At 42.1% G+C, this 20,612-nt stretch overlaps 1 protein-coding gene across 5 annotated transcripts in view; it reads right to left on the bottom strand.

The window, feature by feature from the left end:
* The window catches only part of Fer1 (48 related 1), a 69,575-nt gene that overhangs the window by 43,773 nt on the left and 5,190 nt on the right, over positions 1 to 20,612 (bottom strand). For all 5 annotated transcript variants that reach the window (XM_070087408.1, XM_070087406.1, XM_070087407.1 and 2 more), the window contains exons 2-3: positions 1,259 to 2,213; positions 547 to 844 (exon numbers count right to left, since the gene is read on the bottom strand). In XM_070087408.1, the coding sequence (XP_069943509.1) occupies positions 547 to 690 (144 nt within the window). In that variant the 5' untranslated portion in view covers positions 691 to 844; positions 1,259 to 2,213. The remainder of the gene's footprint in view (positions 1 to 546; positions 845 to 1,258; positions 2,214 to 20,612) is intronic.

Here is a 20,612-nt window from a genome sequence, read left to right as displayed (position 1 = left end):
CGGTCAGGTAAGGTCGGGAGAGGTTATCCTAGATAATTTACAGTATTATGATAATTTTATTTATGTGTACCTATATCTTAATAAACTTAATTACTCTGGTGGCCTGGTGGTTAACGCTCTCGCTTCACACGGCGAGGGCCTGGGTTCGATTCCCAGCCAGAGTAGAAACATTGGACGTGTTTCTTTCCACCTGTTGTCTATGTTCCCCATCAGTAAAATGGGTACCTGGGTGTTAGTCGACTGGTGTGGGTCGCATCCTGGGACACTGACCTAAGGAGGCCTGGTCACAGACCGGGCCGCGGGGGCGTTGACCCCCGGAACTCTCTCCAGGTAAACTCCACTTATGCTAAGCAAGCGATGCGGGAGCTTAGCGTGAATTTGCTTGACGCGATATTCAATTAGTAAGTAAAGATCTTAATTGACACTCCTGCAGTTTCCCCCTCACACTCCTGCATACGTCAGCCCTTTTGCTGTCACATATTCAGACACACACACTTTCGTGCAGCCTCCTACACGCATGCATGCACACTCTTCCTCCCCACTCACCGTGTTCTCCTGGTCGAGGTGTGCTGGGGAGGAGCCGCCGCTCCCCGGCTCGAACACCACCCCAGCCTGGAACTCGCTGAAGGCGGCAGACTCAAAGAACTGGCGGTTGAGCGCCTCCATGTCGAAGCCGTCCATACTGTACATGGTGGAGGATACCTCTCTTCTCGCCTACTGTCTCTTTCTCTTCTTCTCTCTCTCTCTCTTAGTCTCCTTACCCTTCTTTTTTCTCTCTCTCTCTTCTCGTTTGTTTATCCTCTCTCTGCCTCTCGGGTCTTCCCTGTGAGATGTTCTAGTTTCTCTGCCGGAATAAGATATTGGGAATAATTTTGTCTATTTTTGTTGGCCGTTAGATAGTTTAAGAGGTAGCAGACTCTCTCTCTCTCTCTCTCTCTCTCTCTCTCTCTCTCTCTCTCTCTCTCTCTCTCTCTCTCTCTCTCTCTCTCTCTCTCTCTCTCTCTCTCTCTCGCTCTCTCTCTCTCGCTCTCTCTCTCTCCTCTCTCTCTCTCTCTCTCTCTCTCTCTCTCTCTCGCTCTCTCTCTCTCTCTCTCTCTCTCTCTCTCTCTCTCTCTCTCTCTCTCTCTTTCTCTCACTCTCTATCTCTCCTATTTTTTGTCTATTTCCTAATTCATTCCTTAATATATTAATTTTATTTTCCTTTATTTTTATATATTCTATCATTTTTATATATGATTACAATAATATCCTGTCTTACCTTCATCTTGTGTTCTTTATTACCGGTGATTCTCTCTTCTACTGTCTCTGCTCTTCACTCTCTGCTCTTCACTCTCTGCTCTTCACTCCCTCTTCATCATTTACCTCTTCTTCCAAAACTTTTGCTCTTTGTAATTTGTTTTCTACTCTTTCGATAAACTGATTTTGAACGTTAATTTATATAGTATTTGTTCTGTTCTGATCTTAACACATGTTCGTTAATATTAGCGCTGGTCGTCCGGTTCATTGGTGGAGACCACCACATCAACTTGGTTGCTGCTGGTTCTTCGTAGCTACAGGTTTTGGCTGCTACTTTTTTTTGGTTCCTACTTTTTTAGTCATTGCCCGTTTAAGCCATTACAAGTTTAGGTGGCTATTGGTTTCGGTTGCTATTGGTTTTGAGCGCTACTAGTTCTCGGTCACTATGGGTTTTGATCACTGTTTTGGTTGCTACTCCTTTTGGGTTGCTACTTGTACGAATTCAGTGAAATCTTTCTTTGAGGACGTCACGAGGTCCTTTATTCTGAATAAATAAGAAATCCCTTAAATAAATAAACATTCCATATTTTTTTCTCATCGAAATATGAAAAGCTTTGCCTAAAAGCCGTTTTCACTTCACGTTCCTCACTGGACGCGGAACACACGGCTTGCTGGTCCCTCCTCCATATATACTGTCACTCCACATAGCGGTCGTATGTGTGAGTATTCACTAATCACCTGTCGATTAGAGGCAATCACATTGTTGACTACACTTTCTTCCTGCGTCAGATAAACAAGGGTCTGGAAGCACTCTCCCATTGTTTACAAGTCCCATAATATTTCTAATTTCTTCATTTTGTCTTTGATGTCACGAGTGAGGGTCTTAAGCCATTATTATTTTCTGTTTAATCAAGAAACCCTCTGTTTTCCCGTTTTTCTTGTTTGTCCAATTACTAACAGGCCACTAAACATACAAACTGTTAAAGAAAAGATATAAATATTTGTCAGTGACAAGAAATACTTGAAGAAACTGTCTTTCTCATCGGTGTAAATATATACCGATTAGAAAACTGTTTAAAAGAGACACTGAAAAAATGGGATGTTGAAACCGACGAAATGCGGGGAAAGACACTTATGTCTGGTTTAGGACATTTATTAGAGGCAGGGTCTGATCAACTAGGCTGTTACTGCTGGCTGCACGTATTCCAACATATGAACCACAGCCCGGCTGATACGGCACCGACTTACGACACTTATTAAAGGAAACGTTTAGCCACGAGTGGCGTCTTCAGTCTTCGTCAAGTTATACATTATAACTGAAGACGCCACTCGTGGCGAAACGTTTCCTCTGATAAGTGTCCTAAGTCGGTGTTTCGTACGCTGGACTACGTGCAACCAGCAGTAAGAGCCTGGTTAATCAAGCCCTGATCCACCGAGAGGCCTGGTCATGGACCGGGTCGCTGGGGCGTTGATACCCAGAACACCCTCCACGTAGATACATAAGTGTCTTTTTCCACAAAAGAGACATTACCCAAATTTCTTTTGTTAGATAACTTGCACTTGCAAAGCATTTTGTCAGCCGTGTTCACAGCATTTACAGCACCTTTGTCAGCCGTGTTCACAGCATTTACAGCACCTTTGTAACTGACCTGTGTCTAATGTTAGGGTTACGCTGTAATGCGTTCTGTAATTCTTATTTTTATCATTATCTGCTCTCGAACTAACTGAGGCAAATCATCCTTATCCGCAGCTGTTTATCCACAGCTGTTTATCCAGTTATTTAGCCGCAGGTGTTTAGCTGCAGCGGTTTTTCTATGTGTATGTTACCTGTGGTTCTTCCAATCAGCCGTAGACGGAACACATTTAAGAAGCAATGTAATGTTTTGTAGATGTATAGTTAGTCTGGTTGAAAGCCTGTCGACTGCACCTAAGTCATTAAGACAACAGATCACCTGAATACAATCATCAGATATATCTAATCTCTAAACTAAGGATGAAAGAGAACTCTGAGTGAAGATATACACGGTATAATACTCGGTAAGACTGCATGTGTCCTGTGTACCGTCACTCCAGCATACAGGGTTTACAGTTAAGGATTAAAGATTAAGAATTAGGGATTTTATTTCCTTGTATAGTTTACAATGTGTTATTACAATACTGATTTACTAAGTGCCAAGAAAGCCACTATCATGACGAGGCATTTCGGGATCTACATGTATACACACTGACATACACACCCTCCAAGTGTATATACGCTGCTGCTGTCAGTGTATACACACGGAGAGGTATATTTCTCATAATATATACAAGGTTAGGGTTATGTACACTAAGTTGATGTATATATTTCCAAGGAATGATTATCCAACCTTTCTTTTTAATTCCTCTGGATGTGTAGTTACAGCAACATTTCTCGAGTCTACACACAGTATCTTAGCAATTTTTAAAGTATATTTAATATGCTTAATTAAAACTTGTCTCAATTATTCAATTATTTTTTAATCTTTTGTTCTTTCGTTTTGCAATTTTTCCACATATCTGTACATTTATTTTTCCACATATCTACATTTATTCCTGGTCTTGGTGAGGTTTGGCCCACTTTATATATAAATTTCTATCTGTTCTTATACTGGATGTTGTCTAACTTTCGTTTTTAGGATAAAAGATCTAATACTCTTGTTATGAATCTAATACTCTTGTTATGAATCTAATACTCTTGTTATGAATCTAATACTCTTGTTATGAATCTAATACTCTTGTTATGAATCTAATACTCTTGTTATGAATCTAATACTCTTGTTATGAATCTAATACTTTTGTCATGAATATAAAAGCATCAAGAAAAAATACTGAAATTTCTCTTTTAGGTTGTAACTCCTACCACCTCGTCTTTAATACATAAATAAATACGAGACAATTACAAATGACAAAGCAAATCAGTGTAAATAAGCCACAATTACATATATGTCGTGCTGAATAGGTAAAACTTGCAATTTTGACTTAAATAGTAATGCTCTTCTTGCCTAATAGGGCAAGCGAAAATTTGTGTATGCAATAATTTCGCAAAAATCATTCTGAACCTAACGAAAAAAATATATTTCATTGTGTTTGTTTATTATTATATTACTATAAATTTATCTAAAAGATATTTAGTTGGATTAGGATAAATTAAATTGCGCTTGTTATAATAAGGTTAGGTAAGTTTTCTAAGGTTCTTTTGGCACAAAATTATTAATTTTTACATTAACATAAATGGAAAAATATATCTTTAAACGTATAAGAGAAAATTTTAGAAAGGACTTAATTTTAAATGAGGTCACGCTAATTGACCAATTTTACCTATTCGACACGAAAACTTAAGGAAAAACTTAAGGTTCTCCCTGAAACTCTTTGAATATTGTCTTCTGCTACCACCCCTTATATTCTATATTCTTTGTAGACTTTATTTAAAGATAAAATACATTGACAAAAACACAATCGGGAGTAGAACAAATACTTCGTCCAGCTCTCCGGCGGTGAGCCGCGTGCCCAGAATGCTGCAGGCATCTTCCCTCTGGATCGTAACACTGAGTCTCTGAAAAAGGAAGCTGGTCGCCCTGTGATCCTTGGTTTCTATGATGAGTTTTTCACCCAGCTCTTCGAAGAACTTTAGAGCACACTTGCTCCATGCTCCAAGAGTCTCCGACCCTATTGGAATGAAGTTATAACAAGGGGGAAGGTCTTCATATTTGCGGATCTTCTGGGTCTCCCTGTGGCTGGCAGCTCCACCCCCTTCCACTACGGAGTATGGCAAGTAGGTGTCTGCCAATGTAGTTGGGCAACGAGCTGTGGCAAGGTTACTCTTTATGATGTCGTTGACCTCATGTCTAGCAAACTTCCCTTCTGATGTGTGACACACGAGACCATGAAGTCCGAATTGATCAGCCATCGACCTGCCGCAAATACACCAATTTTCGGTGAGGATGGGGGCGGCTAGGCGACGAGCAACACCAATCCGAATGGCCTGTGGGTCAAGTCCGTAGAGTAATTGGGAACAGCTAAAAGAAAATCTCCAGAATGTGGTGCCTTCACCGCTTGGAGACGAGAGGTGTCCTTTCCTGAAGCGTTGGTGAGCATTGTGTCAGGGATTTTTTTCCATGATCGGTTTGTCCCAGTGGGATTGTTTGAGCTCTTTGGGAGGAGCTGGTCTGCTGGAGGAGTCAGCAAGGATGTTCCACCCAAAGGCTGCTTCAGTGAACCTGGGATCTTGAGCTCCTACCGCATCTCTCAAGCGTTCGGGAACAGTCTCCTTGACTAGTTCACTGGAAGCTAAACACGAAGACAGAAATGCAGGTAAAGCTACTTGCGTTGCTTTGCGCACTCCTATACGTCCCAGTCGCACTGGGAGGGTTGTCTGATCCCATTGCTGATCTTCCTGTGACAGATTCAGTACCTTCTTAAAGACTGATCTCAGGAGTGAGTCACTTGTTGAGTGTTGGGATGTCAAAAGAGGTGCACACCTCAGGAAGTGAGTCTTGTGAGGAGATACCGGGCATCATGGGCATCACCAGTTGGTGTAGCTGGAGTAAACTGGCAGCTTCTAGGCGAATATATATATGATGATATATATGATGCTTCCAATTCCTTTGATCAAGAACCCCTCCCACCCTACTTTCATCGTCATAAAGGAATTTTGTCTCCCCTCAAGGTACACAGTGCCAGTACAAATTCTCAATATTAGATATATTTCTAGATAATACTGTATGATAATACACCGAGAACACAGTGTATGATACACTGCAGAGGTGTGCACTGCTCTAAAGTTGGAGCAGCAGACTCTCTGTAACCACCAGCAGACACTCTGTCCCGGACAACAGCTGACACCCATCTGTACATTCTCACACTTATCACCAGTACCACCCTCTCTCTCTCTCTCTCTCTCTCTCTCTCTCTCTCTCTCTCTCTCTCTCTCTCTCTCTCTCTCTCTCTCTCTCTCTCTTTCTCTCTCTCTCTCCCTCTCTCTGTCTCTGTCTGTCTGTCTCTCTGTCTCTCTGTCTCTCTGTCTTTTTTTTTTTTTTTTTTTTTACACAGGGTTTGACAAGGTTAAGGATCCCTAGCTTTATTGACAGCTATTTACAGGTTAAGGATTCCTAACTTTATTGGCAAGCTAAGAGCTGTTACCTACATCAGCTCATTTGAAAGCATTTTTATTGTTATGAGACATACAAGTAGGAAACAGGATGAAGTTGGAGCCATCTGTGGGCCAGCATTTTCATTTGATCAACTGACTTTATCTCGTTGACATCATTATCCTGTACGAATGTGTTCCATACTCGAGTCATCCTGAGTATGTATGATCTCAGATGGAGTGATGTTCTGGAGAAGGGTACAGCCAGAGTGAAGTTGCTGCTTTCTGCCCGTCTTGTGGCATAAAAGCTTGTTTCACGCTGTCCTCGAAGTGGATCCAAGTGTGGTATTTTGACAATATTGGCCTTGTACATAACAGTAAGGCCACCCACATCCCTCCTATGTTGAAGGCTCTGCTGAAATGACAGATCTATCCAGGATGGGTCCAGGCGAGAGATGAAACGTCTTGCTCTGTTCTCTACTCTGTCAAGCAGTCGCAGATGAGAGGGGGGGGGGCAGGCAAACCAAGAAAGTGGAGCATACTCAAGGTGTGAGCGTACTTGTGCCTCGTACAGGATCTTGCAACCCCTACTGTCAAGCAGATGGGAGATACGGCGAAGTGCTGTAAGCTTCCTGGCTGCCTTGTTTGCAAGATTTACAACATGGTTCTTCATGGTTAGTTTGGAGTCAAATTTCACCCCAAGGATATCAACTTCTTCTCCAGGTGCCAACATCCTCCCATTCATCCTTACTACTGCACAAGCATTACCATCATGGTGCCTAGAGACGATCATCATTTGCGTTTTCTCAGGTGCAAATGTTACTTGCCATCTATTTCCCCAAGCTGATATAGCTCTCAGCTGGTGATTGATGTAGCTTAGAGCAGCTGGCATTTCTTCTCTTGGATAAGTGAATGTCAGTGTACAGTCGTCTGCACATGCATGGGATTCTGGGATGAGATGAAGAAGGTCGTTGAAGTAGACATTCCATAACAATGGACTCAGCACGTTTCCTTGTGGAACACTTGCCCCAATAGGATGTCTTGCTGATTCCGTTCCATTGAGAACTACACTTAGAGATCTACCATGAAGGTAATCACTGAGGAGACATAGCGTAGAGCCTGCAATTCCCAGTGCTTGAAGTTTTGCTAAGAGGCCCTGGTGCCACACCCGGTCGAAAGCGCCAGCAATGTCCAGTGCTACCACACAGCTGACTTTGGATTCATCCAGTGACTGGTGCCACTTAGTGGAGAGGTTTAACAACAGATCAGCAGCAGAGTAACCTTTCCTGAAGCCATATTGACGATCACAAAGTAGTGAGTGGTAGTCAAAAAAATCTGTCATTTGTCTTGAGATTATTGTCTCAAGGAGCTTACCAGTGATTGACAGGAGTGACACTGGTCTGTAGTTGCTGATTTCTGCTCTGCTCTTCTTTTTGTGAACAGGGACTACATTTGCCTCTTTCCATAGAGAGGGCCATTTACACTGTACTAGGCAGTGCTGTAAGATGCGAGTTAGAGGTGCTGCTAGCTGGTCTGCACATCTTCTCAACAATCTTGGGCTCAACTTGTCTGGGCCCACAGCCTTTTCTTGGTCAAGCGATTTAAGTAGGAAATGCACCTCCTCCTGCCTTATTGTCACCACTGACAGTTTTGACACAGTTCTTGCAGCTAGCCAAGGAGGGTCCCTTGCTGGATCAGGAACTTGCATTTTGGTAGCAAAGTGTTCAGCAAAGAGGTCCGCCTTCTCTTGACTACTAGTAGAGGTGGTCCCATCCTGTCGATTTAGAGGTGGAATAAGTTCATCAGGCAGATAACCTTGTCTGTCCTTGACCAGGGACCACCAGGTTTTGGAGCCTACCCTACCTGATGCTAACTTTCTTTTAGTGTCCACCTCCCATTTAGCAATGGCCAACTTTTGAACATCACCCATATGCCTACAGGCTTGCATGTGCAAGTTCCTGTTATAGGTGGTAGGATGTCTCTTATACCTTCGCCATGCTTTGTACTTAGCAGTAGCAGCCTCTCTACAACGAAAGCCAAACCAAGGCTGATCTATAGGCTTCGTCACATATTGCCGGTGAGGAATGTGTTCTTGTTGTAGATTAAGGATGTGTCCAGTGAAGGCTTTCACTTGGTTGTCAACATCCCCTTGGAGAAGAGCATTCCAGTCGGTGGTGGCGAGCTCAGAGCAAAGGGCTGGCCAATTACCTCTTTCCCATAGCCAGGTTGTGCGTGTGGACTCCTCACCTCGTTCTGTTGGGATCTTAAGTGTCGTAAAAACAGCCTTGTGGTCAGACGATCCAACGTAGCCGAGGGGTTGACAAGTGACTATGCCTTCTGCCGGATCACTCACTACTGGGTCAAGGGAGGAGCCAGAGATATGAGTAGGGAAATCAACAAAGTTTCTCATGTCAAACACTGCAAGAAGGTCATCAAAGTCCCTCTGTATAAGGTGCTGGTTGAGGTCACCAACAATTATAATATGTTGACAGTTGTGTTGTAGCAGAAGGGAGTCAATATTTTCCATTAGGAAGTTGATGGGGTCTGCATGTTGCCACTGAGGTCTGTACATTGCACATGCTAGTACAGAGGTACTAGTGTTTATACAGAGCTTGAAGAACATCATTTCAAGATATGTAGGGGTGGCAACATCAATGTGCTGGGCATGAACACTTTTAGAGAAGCACACAGCAACACCTCCTCCTTGCCCTTGCCTGTCTCTTCTCATCCATGAGGTGTAGCCAGCAATTCTTGCAAAATTTTCTGGAGTCCTGTCATCCAAAAAGTCTCTGTCTCTCTGTCTCTGTCTCTCTCTGTCTCTGTCTCTCTCTCTCTCTCTCTCTCTCTCTCTCTCTCTCTCTCTCTCTCTCTCTCTCTCTCTCTCTCTCTCTTTCTTTCTCTCTCAATCTGCGAAAATCATTCCGAACGCAACCAAAAAAATATCTCAGTTTTTAAATAATATTAAATCATTTTAAATCGATATATGACATATTTTTAGTAAAATATGGCTAAAAATAAAGAACTACGTTAGGTTACGTCAAAAAAACTCATATCATTATAATAAAAATATATATTCATCAATGTGTGAAAAAATGCTGTAAAAGGTTACTTGTTAAGTTACTTCGGCAAGTTCGGTTTAATAGACGTGACATACATACATATTTATGCAAATATAATACTGCAACTGACCGGGGATCGAACCCGTGACATTTACCCAGCCTCCCGGGACACTGGGTAAATTTCTGGATGCCTCTATCCCGGGAGGCTGGGTAAATGTCACAGGATCGATTCCTGGTCAGTCGCAGTATTGCATTTGCTTAAAACCATTAAGATCGCAGTCAACAGGTGGCATCACAATATGTATAATAACCACTGTGAAAAAAAAATCAGTGAATTTTCAAACGATTTCGTGATTTCTTACATTATCAAGGAACTATAAAAATAACAGGACAGCAGAAGACTCATAAGGCTGAGATATTATCTGACATATACACTCACACATGACCCAGCATCCTGAGCGTAGGAGTGTAGTGAAGAGTTGGTCAGGTCATATGTCAAGTGTCATTTAAGAGTGACATGTCAGGCATAACTTAAATTTCTAACAAATTCTATTAATATAATAATCTAATTTATATAGATCTGAACTAATACTTAAATTCAAATCAATACAATTATTTATGGAATTTAACTTGACTATATTTCTTTCGGCCATGGACCTGCTTAATGCAACTTTCTTGGCTTTTTGAAAATCAATTGGGTGGTTAAAATCTCTCACATATATAAACAAAGCATTAGATTCTTGTTCAGTTTTAATCCTATTTTTATGTAGTTGAAATCTTGATTCAAAGCTTTTCCGCTTTGACAGTAATAAAATTTATTGCACTTTTTACAGGGAATCTTACAGATACAGCCATCTTCATTTTTTTTTTTGGGGGGGGGGAACTCTTAATCAAATTTTTGTTTACTGTCTCAAGATTTTTAAATACAACTTTGATTATAAAATTCTTAAGTAGAGAAGGTATATCAAGAAGGTATATCTCTCAAGAAAGTATACCAAGAAGGTATATCTCTCAAGAAAGTATACCAAGAAGGTATATCTCTCAAGAAAGTATACCAAGAAGGTATATCTCTCAAGAAAGTATACCAAGAAGGTATATCTCTCAAGAAAGTATACCAAGAAGGTATATCAAGAAGGTATATCAAGAAGGAAGTATTCTTGGGTATTATGTATAAAACATCTTCAAGATAACTATCGTACTTAGCTTTCTCAGGAAGAATTCTGTTTACCAAACTTTTTCGAAACGTTCCATGTACAAATTGCTAAGGACTGATGATAGAGGATTTCCTATTGCCATACCAAATTTCGAGTGTAAACTCACCATTAAACACAAAGTTTGCATCAACAGTGCAAAGTTTAATAAGCTGAACGATTGTTGACACAGGCAATGGTAAATCGTAATTACCGAGGTGGTCGAATTTCGAACTTAATAAATCGTCAACTGGAACTTTTGTGAACAATTAAATGACATCAAAACTTACTATACTGTAATAATTTCACTCAAGGTGCTTAATTTAACAACTAAATATTATTTTTAACATTAAAGTTAGTTCAGGATAATACGAATTAGATTAATTTATAATTAATAGAATTTGTGAGGAACTTAAGCTGTGCCCGACATGTCACTCATAAATTTTAACTGGTGTGAGTCCTGAACAAATCTTGACTACATACCCCGCTCAGTGTGCTTGCTCATGTGTGACGTCATTTGTGAGGTAATATTTTAGCCTTAAAAGTCTTCAACTGTCATATCATTTTTACAGTTCTTTGATAATGTGAGAAATAATGAAAGTTCAGTTTTTTCAGGCCACCCTACCTTGGTGGGAAACGGCCAATGTGTTTATATATATATATATATATATATATATATATATATATATATATATATATATATATATATATATATATATATATATATATATATATATATATATATATATATATATTTATTATCACACTGGCCGATTCCCACCAAGGCAGGGTGGCCTGAAAAAGAAAAACTTTCACCATCATTCACTCCATCACTGTCTTGCCAGAAGGGTGCTTTACACTACAGTTTTTAAACTGCAACATTAACACCCCTCCTTCAGAGTGCAGGCACTGTACTTCCCATCTCCAGGACTCAAGTCCGGCCTGCCGGTTTCCCTGAACCCCTTCATAAATGTTACTTTGCTCACACTCCAACAGCACGTCAAGTATTAAAAACCATTTGTCTCCATTCACTCCTATCAAACACGCTCATGCATGCCTGCTGGAAGTCCAAGCCCCTCGCACACAAAACCTCCTTTACCCCCTCTCTCCAACCTTTCCTAGGCCGACCTCTACCCCGCCTTCCTTACACTACAGACTGATACACTCTTGAAGTCATTCTGTTTCGCTCCATTCTCTCTACATGTCCGAACCACCTCAACAACCCCTCCTCAGCCCTCTGGACAACATATATATATATATATATATATATATATATATATATATATATATATATATATATATATATATATATATATATATATATATATATATATATATATATATATATATATATATATGTAACTCACCAACCAGTGTTCTTGTTGATGCTCGTCAGATGTTTTCTTCCCATTAATAATATCAACAGTTTCCCAAAAAAATATGTTAAATCTTATATTTTTCATAATTTAAACATTACTTGTTTTTATGAAGTCATCGTTAACATTATTATGAATAGTAATAATAATAATAATAATAATAATAATAATAATAACAATAATAATAATATTATTATTATTATTATTATTATTATTATTATTATTATTATTATTATTAATATTATTATTATTATTACTATTATTATTATTATTATTATTATTATTATTATTATTATTATTATTATTATTCGTAATAATATTAAAGTGCTATTTATTAAATTATTTTCATTTAATAAATTTTTGTGGGTCGATGAACAATTTGAAACTTGATGAAGGTGAAGATGAGTTGAAGAGTTCGAGGACCCAGAGCTAGATTATTGTCAAGTCCTGGACGATTATCAAGACTTAGACTATAATTATTAAGACCTGGACTATTATCAAGACTTAGACTATCATTATTAAGTCCTGGACTATTATCAAGACTTAGACTATCATTATTAAGTCCTGGACTATTATCAAGACTTAGACTATCATTATTAAGTCCTGGATTATTATCAAGACTTAATCTATTATTATTAAGTCCTGGACATTTATTAAGACATTAACTATTACCAAGACCTGGACAATTAAGTTCTGGTCTATTATTAAATCCTGGATTTGTAATGTAGCTTAAAGAACAAACTTATTTGTTATATTATTGTTAATAAAACGTAAAGCATCTATGTAGTAGTGGTATTGCTAGTAGTGGGAGTAGTGCTAGTAGTAGGAGTGGGGGTAGTGGTAGTGCTAGTAGTGGGAGTAGTAGTAGTAGTGCTAGTAGTACGAGTAGTGCTAGCAGTAGGAGTAGTAGTAGTGAGGGTAGTGGTAGTGCTAGTAGTAGGAGTAGTGCTAGTAGTAGGAGTAGTGCTAGTAGTAGGAGTAGTAGTAGTGGGGGTAGTGGTACTGCTAGTAGTGGGAGTAGTAGTAGTGCTAGTAGTACGAGTAGTGCTAGTAGTAGGAGTAGTAGTAGTGAGGGTAGTGGTAGTGCTAGTAGTAGGAGTAGTGCTAGTAGTAGGAGTAGTGCTAGTAGTAGGAGTAGTAGTAGTGGGGGTAGTGGTACTGCTAGTAGTGAGAGTAGTAGTAGTGCTAGTAGTACGAGTAGTGCTAGTAGTAGGAGTAGTAGTAGTGGGGGTAGTGGTAGTGCTAGTACTAGGAGTAGGGCTAGTAGTAGGAGTTGTAGTAGTGGGGGTAGCGGTACTGCTAGTAGTGGGTGTAGAAGTGCTAGTAGTGCTAGTAGTAGGAGTGGGGGTAGTGGTAGTGCTAGTAGTGGGAATAGTAATAGTGCTAGTAGTAGGAGTAGTAGTAGTGCTAATAGTAGGAGTAGTAGGAGTGGGGGTAGTGGTAGTGCTAGTAGTGGGGGTAGTAGTAGTGCTAGTAGTGGGAGTAGTAGTAGTGCTAGTAGTGGGAGTAGTAGTAGTGCTAGTAGTGGGAGTAGTAGTAGTGCTAGTAGTGGGAGTAGTAGTAGTGCTTGCTAGTAGTGGGAGTAGTAGTAGTGCTAGTAGTAGGAGTAGTAGTAGTGCTAATAGGAGTAGTAGGAGTGGGGGTAGTGGTAGTGCTAGTAGTGGGAGTAGTAGTAGTGCTAGTAGTGGGAATAGTAGTAGTGCTAGTAGTGGGAATAGTAGTAGTGCTAGTAATAGGAGTAGTAGTAGTGCTAATAGTAGGAGTAGTAGGAGTGGGGGTAGTGGTAGTGCTAGTAGTGGGGGTAGTAGTAGTGCTAGTAGTGGGAGTAGTAGTAGTGCTAGTAGTGGGAGTAGTAGTAGTGCTAGTAGTGGGAGTAGTAGTAGTGCTAGTAGTAGGAGTAGTAGTAGTGCTAATAGGAGTAGTAGGAGTGGGGGTAGTGGTAGTGCTAGTAGTGGGAGTAGTAGTAGTGCTAGTAGTGGAAGTAGTAGTAGTGCTAGTAGTGGGAGTAGTAGTAGTGCTAGTAGTGGGAATAGTAGTAGTGCTAGTAATAGGAGTAGTAGTAGTGCTAATAGTAGGAGTAGTAGGAGTGGGGGTAGTGGTAGTGCTAGTAGTGGGAGTAGTAGTAGTGCTAGTAGTGGGAGTAGTAGTAGTGCTAGTAGTGGGAGTAGTAGTAGTGCTAGTAGTGGGAGTAGTAGTAGCAGTAGTGCTAGTAGTAGGAGTAGTAGGAGTGGGGGTACTGGTATTGCTAGTAGTGGGGGTAGTAGCAGCAGTAGTGCTAGTTGTAGGAGTAGTAGGAGTGAGGGTAGTGGTAGTGCTAGTAGTGGGAGTAGTAGTAGTGCTAGTAGTGGGAGTAGTAGTAGTGCTTGCTAGTAGTGGGAGTAGTAGTAGTGCTAGTAGTAGGAGTAGTAGTAGTGCTAATAGGAGTAGTAGGAGTGGGGGTAGTGGTAGTGCTAGTAGTGGGAGTAGTAGTAGTGCTAGTAGTGGGAATAGTAGTAGTGCTAGTAGTGGGAATAGTAGTAGTGCTAGTAATAGGAGTAGTAGTAGTGCTAATAGTAGGAGTAGTAGGAGTGGGGGTAGTGGTAGTGCTAGTAGTGGGGGTAGTAGTAGTGCTAGTAGTGGGAGTAGTAGTAGTGCTAGTAGTGGGAGTAGTAGTAGTGCTAGTAGTGGGAGTAGTAGTAGTGCTAGTAGTAGGAGTAGTAGTAGTGCTAATAGGAGTAGTAGGAGTGGGGGTAGTGGTAGTGCTAGTAGTGGGAGTAGTAGTAGTGCTAGTAGTGGAAGTAGTAGTAGTGCTAGTAGTGGGAGTAGTAGTAGTGCTAGTAGTGGGAATAGTAGTAGTGCTAGTAATAGGAGTAGTAGTAGTGCTAATAGTAGGAGTAGTAGGAGTGGGGGTAGTGGTAGTGCTAGTAGTGGGAGTAGTAGTAGTGCTAGTAGTGGGAGTAGTAGTAGTGCTAGTAGTGGGAGTAGTAGTAGTGCTAGTAGTGGGAGTAGTAGTAGCAGTAGTGCTAGTAGTAGGAGTAGTAGGAGTGGGGGTACTGGTATTGCTAGTAGTGGGGGTAGTAGCAGCAGTAGTGCTAGTTGTAGGAGTAGTAGGAGTGAGGGTAGTGGTAGTGCTAGTAGTGGGAGTAGTAGTAGTGCTAGTAGTGGAAGAAGTAGTAGTGCTAGTAGTGGGAGTAGTAGTAGTGCTAGTAATAGGAGTAGTAGTAGTGCTAATAGTAGGAGTAGTAGGAGTGGGGGTAGTGGTAGTGCGAGTAGTGGGAGTAGTAGTAGTGCTAGTAGTGGGAGTAATAGTAGTGCTAGTAGTGGTAGTAGTAGTAGCAGTAGTGCTAGTAGTAGGAGTAGTAGGAGTGGGGGTACTGGTATTGCTAGTAGTGGGGGTAGTAGCAGCAGTAGTGCTAGTAGTAGGAGTAGTAGGAGTGGGGGTAGTGGTAGTAGTAGGAGTGGGGGTAGTGGTAGTGCTAGTAGTGGGAGTAGTAGGAGCAGTAGTGCTAGTAGTAGGAGTGGAGGTAGTGGTAGTGCTAGTAGTGGGAGTAGTAGTCGTAATATTAGTAGTGCTAGTAGTAGTCATAGTAGTAGTAGTGCTAGTAGTGGGAGTAGTAGTAGTAGTGCTAGTAGTAGGAGTAATAGTCATAGTAGCAGTAGTAGTGCTAGTAGTGGGAGTAGTAGTAGTGCTAGTAGCAGTCATAGTAGTCATAGTAGCAGTAGTAGTGCTAGTAGTGGGAGTAGTAGTAGTAGTGCAAGTAGTAGTAGTAGTCATAGTAGCAGGAGTAGTGCTAGTAGTGAGAGTAGTAGTAGTAGTGCTAGTAGTAGGAGTAGTAGTCATAGTAGCAGTAGTAGTGCTAGTAGTGGGAGTAGTAGTAGTAGTGCTAGTAGTAGGAGTAGTAGTCATAGTAGCAGTAGTAGTGCTAGTAGTAGGAGTAGTAGTCATAGTAGCAGTAGTAGTGCTAGTAGTGGGAGTAGTAGTCATAGTAGCAGTAGTAGTGCTAGTAGTAGGAGTAGTAGTCATAGTACCAGTAGTAGTGCTAGTAGTGGGAGTAGTAGTCATAGTAGCAGTAGTAGTGCTAGTAGTGGGAGTAGTAGTAGTAGTGCTAGTAGTAGTAGTAGTAGTCATAGTAGCAGTAGTAGTGCTAGTAGTGGGAGTAGTAGTCATAGTAGCAGTAGTAGTGCTAGTAGTGGGAGTAGTAGTCATAGTAGCAGTAGTAGTGCTAGTAGTAGGAGTAGTAGTCATAGTAGCAGTAGTAGCGCTAGTAGTAGGAGTAGTAGTCATAGTAGCAGTAGTAGTGCTAGTAGTAGGAGTAGTAGTCATAGTAGCAGTAGTAGTGCTAGTAGTGGGAGTAGTAGTCATAGTAGCAGTAGTAGTGCTAGTAGTGGGAGTAGTAGTCATAGTAGCAGTAGTAGTGCTAGTAGTGGGAGTAGTAGTCATAGTAGCAGTAGTAGTGCTAGTAGTGGGAGTAGTAGTCATAGTAGCAGTAGTAGTGCTAGTAGTGGGAGTAGTAGTCATAGTAGCAGTAGTAGTGCTAGTAGTAGGAGTAGTAGTCATAGTAGCAGTAGTAGCGCTAGTAGTAGGAGTAGTAGTCATAGTAGCAGTAGTAGTGCTAGTAGTAGGAGTAGTAGTCATAGTAGCAGTAGTAGTGCTAGTAGTGGGAGTAGTAGTCATAGTAGCAGTAGTAGTGCTAGTAGTAGGAGTAGTAGTCATAGTAGCAGTAGTAGCGCTAGTAGTAGGAGTAGTAGTCATAGTAGCAGTAGTAGTGCTAGTAGTAGGAGTAGTAGTCATAGTAGAAGTAGTAGTGCTAGTAGTGGGAGTAGTAGTCATAGTAGCAGTAGTAGTGCTAGTAGTGGGAGTAGTAGTCATAGTAGCAGTAGTAGTGCTAGTAGTGGGAGTAGTAGTCATAGTAGCAGTAGTAGTGCTAGTAGTAGGAGTAGTAGTCATAGTAGCAGTAGTAGTGCTAGTAGTGGGAGTAGTAGTCATAGTAGCAGTAGTAGTGCTAGTAGTGGGAGTAGTAGTCATAGTAGCAGTAGTAGTGCTAGTAGTGAGAGTAGTAGTCATAGTAGCAGTAGTAGTGCTAGTAGTGGGAGTAGTAGTCATAGTAGCAGTAGTAGTGCTAGTAGTGGGAGTAGTAGTCATAGTAGCAGTAGTAGTGCTAGTAGTGGGAGTAGTAGTCATAGTAGCAGTAGTAGTGCTAGTAGTGGGAGTAGTAGTCATAGTGGCAGTAGTAGTGCTATTAGTGGGAGTAGTAGTCATAGTAGCAGTAGTAGTGCTAGTAGTGGGAGTAGTAGTCATAGTAGCAGTAGTAGTGCTAGTAGTGGGAGTAGTAGTCATAGTAGCAGTATTAGTGCTAGTAGTGGGAGTAGTAGTCATAGTAGCAGTAGTAGTGCTAGTAGTGGAAGTAGTAGTCATAGTAGCAGTAGTAGTGCTAGTAGTGGGAGGAGTAGTCATAGTAGCAGTAGTAGTGCTAGTAGTGGGAGTAGTAGTAGAACATAAGAACATAAGAAAGAAGGAACACTGTAACAGGCCTACTGACCCATGCGGAGTAGGTCCATGTCCCCCCCCCCCCCGGATTAGCCCAATGACCCACCCAGTCTGGTCATCTCCACTCCAGGATGGAGCACTGCACCATACCCAGCAGCACAAGCTAGTCAGGTCCAACTCACACCCACCCACACCCACTAATGTAATTATCTAACCTATTTTTAAAACTACACAACGTTTTAGCCTCAATAACTGTACTCGGGAGTTTGTTCCACTCATCCACAACTCTATTACCAAACCAGTGCTTTCCTATATCCTTCCTGAATCTGAATTTTTCCAACTTGAAACCATTGCTGCGAGTCGTGTCTTGGCTGGAAATTTTCAGCACGCTATTTACATCCCCTTTATTTATTCCTGTTTTCCATTTATACACCTCGACCATATCTCCCCTAATTCTACGTCTTTCGAGAGAGTGCAGATTCAGGGCCTCAGTCTATCCTCATAGGGAAGATTTCTGATACATGGGATCATCTTTGTCATCCTCCTCTGTAAGTTTTCCAGAGCATTTATATCCATTCTGTAATGCGGTGACCAGAACTGAGCAGCATAGTCTAAATGAGGCCTAACCAAGGATATATAGAGTTGAAGAACAACCTGAGGACTTCTACTATTTATACTTCTAGATATGAAGCCAAGAATTCTGTTAGCTTTATTGCGAACACTAATGCGGGAGTAGTAGTCGTAGTATTAGTAGTGCTAGTAGTGGGAGTAGTAGTAGTAGTGCTAGTAGTAGGAGTAGGAGTAGTGCTAGTAGTGGGAGCAGTAGTAGTAGTACTGCTGGTAGTAGAAGCAGTAGTAGTGGTAGTGCTAGTAGTACGAGTAGTAGTGGTAGTGCTAGTGGTGGGAGTAGTAGTCGTAGTACTAGTAGTGCTAGTAGTAGGAGTAGTAGCCATAGTAGTAGTAGTGCTAGTAGTGGGAGTAGTAGTAGTAGTGCTCGAAGTAGGAGTAGTAGTCATAGTAGTAGTAGTAGTAGTGCTAGTAGTGGGAGTAGTAGTAGTAGTAGTAGTGCTAGTAGTGGGAGAAGCAGTCGTAATAGCAGTAGTAGTAGTAGTGCTAGTAGTAGGAGTAGTAGTAGTAGTAGTGCTAGTAGTGGGAGTAGTAGAAGTGCTAGTAGTAGGAGTAGTAGTAGTGGGAGAGCTAGTAGTGGCAACAGTCGTAATAGTAGTGGTAGTGGTAGTGCTAGTAGTGGGAGTAGTAGTTAGTAGGTGACAAGTAAAGTCAAGAAGTACGTGACAATCAAGGTGTGGTAGAAGATGACAGTCAAGGTCAGATGGGAGGTAACAGTAAAGGTCAGGTGGTAGGTGACAATCAAGGTCAGGTGGTAGGTGACAGTCAAGGTCAGGTGAAGGTAACAGTCAAGGTCAGGAGGTAGGTGACAGTCAAGGTCAGGTGGTAGGTGACAGTCAAGGTGAGGTGTAGGTAACAGTCAAGGTCAGGTGGTAGGGGACAGTCAAGGTCGGGTGTAGGTAATAGTGAAGGTCAGGTAGTAGGTGACGGTCAAGGTCAGGTGGTAGGTGACATTCAAGGTCAGGTGGTAACTGAGTCAAAGACAGGTGGTAGGTGACAGTCAAGGTCTGGTATAGGTAACGCTCAAGGTCAGTTGGTAGGTGGCACTCAAGGTCAGGTGGTAGGTGATAGTCAAGGTCAGTTGGTAGGTGGCACTCAAGGTCAGGTGGAAGGTGATAGTCAAGGTCAGTTGGTAGGTGGCACTCAAGATCAGGTGGTAGGTGATAGTCAAGGTCACGTGTTAGGTGACACTGAAGATCAGGTGGTAGGTGACACTGAAGGTCAGGTGGTAGGTGAGAGTCAAAGTCTGGTGGTAGGTGACACTGAAGGTCAGGTGGTAGGTGAGCGTCAAGGTCTGGTGGAAGGTGAGAGTCAAGGTCTGGTGGTAGGTGACACTGAAGGTCTGGTGGTAGGTGAGAGTCAAAGTCTGGTGGTAGGTGACACTGAAGGTCAGATGGTAGGTGACACTGAAGGTCAGGTGGTAGGTGAGCGTCAATGTCTGGTGGTAGGTGACACTGAAGGTCTGGTGGTAGGTGAGCGTCAAGGTCTGGTGGTAGGTGACACTGAAGGTCAGGTGGTAGGTGACCGTCAAGGTCTGATGGTAGGTGAGAGTCAAGGTCTGGTGGTAGGTGACACTGAAGGTCTGATGGTAGGTGAGAGTCAAAGTCTGGTGGTAGGTGACACTGAAGGTCAGGTGGTAGGTGAGAATCAAAGTTTGGTGGTAGGTGACACTGAAGGTCAGGTGGTAGGTGAGTGTCAAGGTCTGGTGGAAGGTGAGAGTCAAGGTCTGGTGGTAGGTGACACTGAAGGTCTGGTGGTAGGTGACCGTCAAGGTCTGATGGTAGGTGAGAATCAAAGTCTGGTGGTAGGTGACACTGAAGGTCAGGTGGTAGGTGAGTGTCAAGGTCTGGTGGAAGGTGAGAATCAAAGTCTGGTGGTAGATGACACTTTAGGTCAGGTGGTAGGTGAGAATCAAAGTCTGGTGGTAGGTGACACTGAAGGTCAGGTGGTAGGTGAGCGTCAAGGTCTGATGGTAGGTGAGAATCAAAGTCTGGTGGTAGGTGACACTGAAGGTCAGGTGGTAGGTGACCGTCAAGGTCTGATGGTAGGTGAGAATCAAAGTCTGGTGGTAGGTGACACTGAAGGTCAGGTGGTAGGTGAGCGTCAAAGTCTGGTGGTAGGTGACACTGAAGGTCAGGTGGTAGGTGAGAATCAAAGTCTGGTGGTAGGTGACGTTGAAGGTCAGGTGGTAGGTGAGCGTCAAGGTCTGGTGGTAGGTGACACTGAAGGTCAGGTGGTAGGTGACACTGAAGGTCAGGTGGTAGGTGAGAATCAAAGTCTGGTGGTAGGTGACACTGAAGGTCAGGTGGTAGGTGAGAATCAAAGTCTGGTGGTAGGTGAGCGTCAAGGTCAGGTCGTAGGTGACACTGAAGGTCAGGTGATAGGTGACACTGAAGGTCAGGTGGTAGGTAACACTGAAGGTCAGGTGGTAGGTGACAATGAAGGTCAGGCGGTAGGTGACATTGAAGGTCAGGTGGTAGGTGAGAATCAAAATCTGGTGGTAGGTGACAATGAAGGTCAGGTGGTAGGTGATACTGAAGGTCTGGTGGTAGG

This window comes from Cherax quadricarinatus, chromosome 21 (assembly GCF_038502225.1).
Source record: "Cherax quadricarinatus isolate ZL_2023a chromosome 21, ASM3850222v1, whole genome shotgun sequence".
NCBI lineage: Eukaryota > Metazoa > Arthropoda > Malacostraca > Decapoda > Parastacidae > Cherax > Cherax quadricarinatus.
Note: the sequence above shows the minus strand (reverse complement) of the source record. Positions and strands in the feature narration are given on the sequence as shown.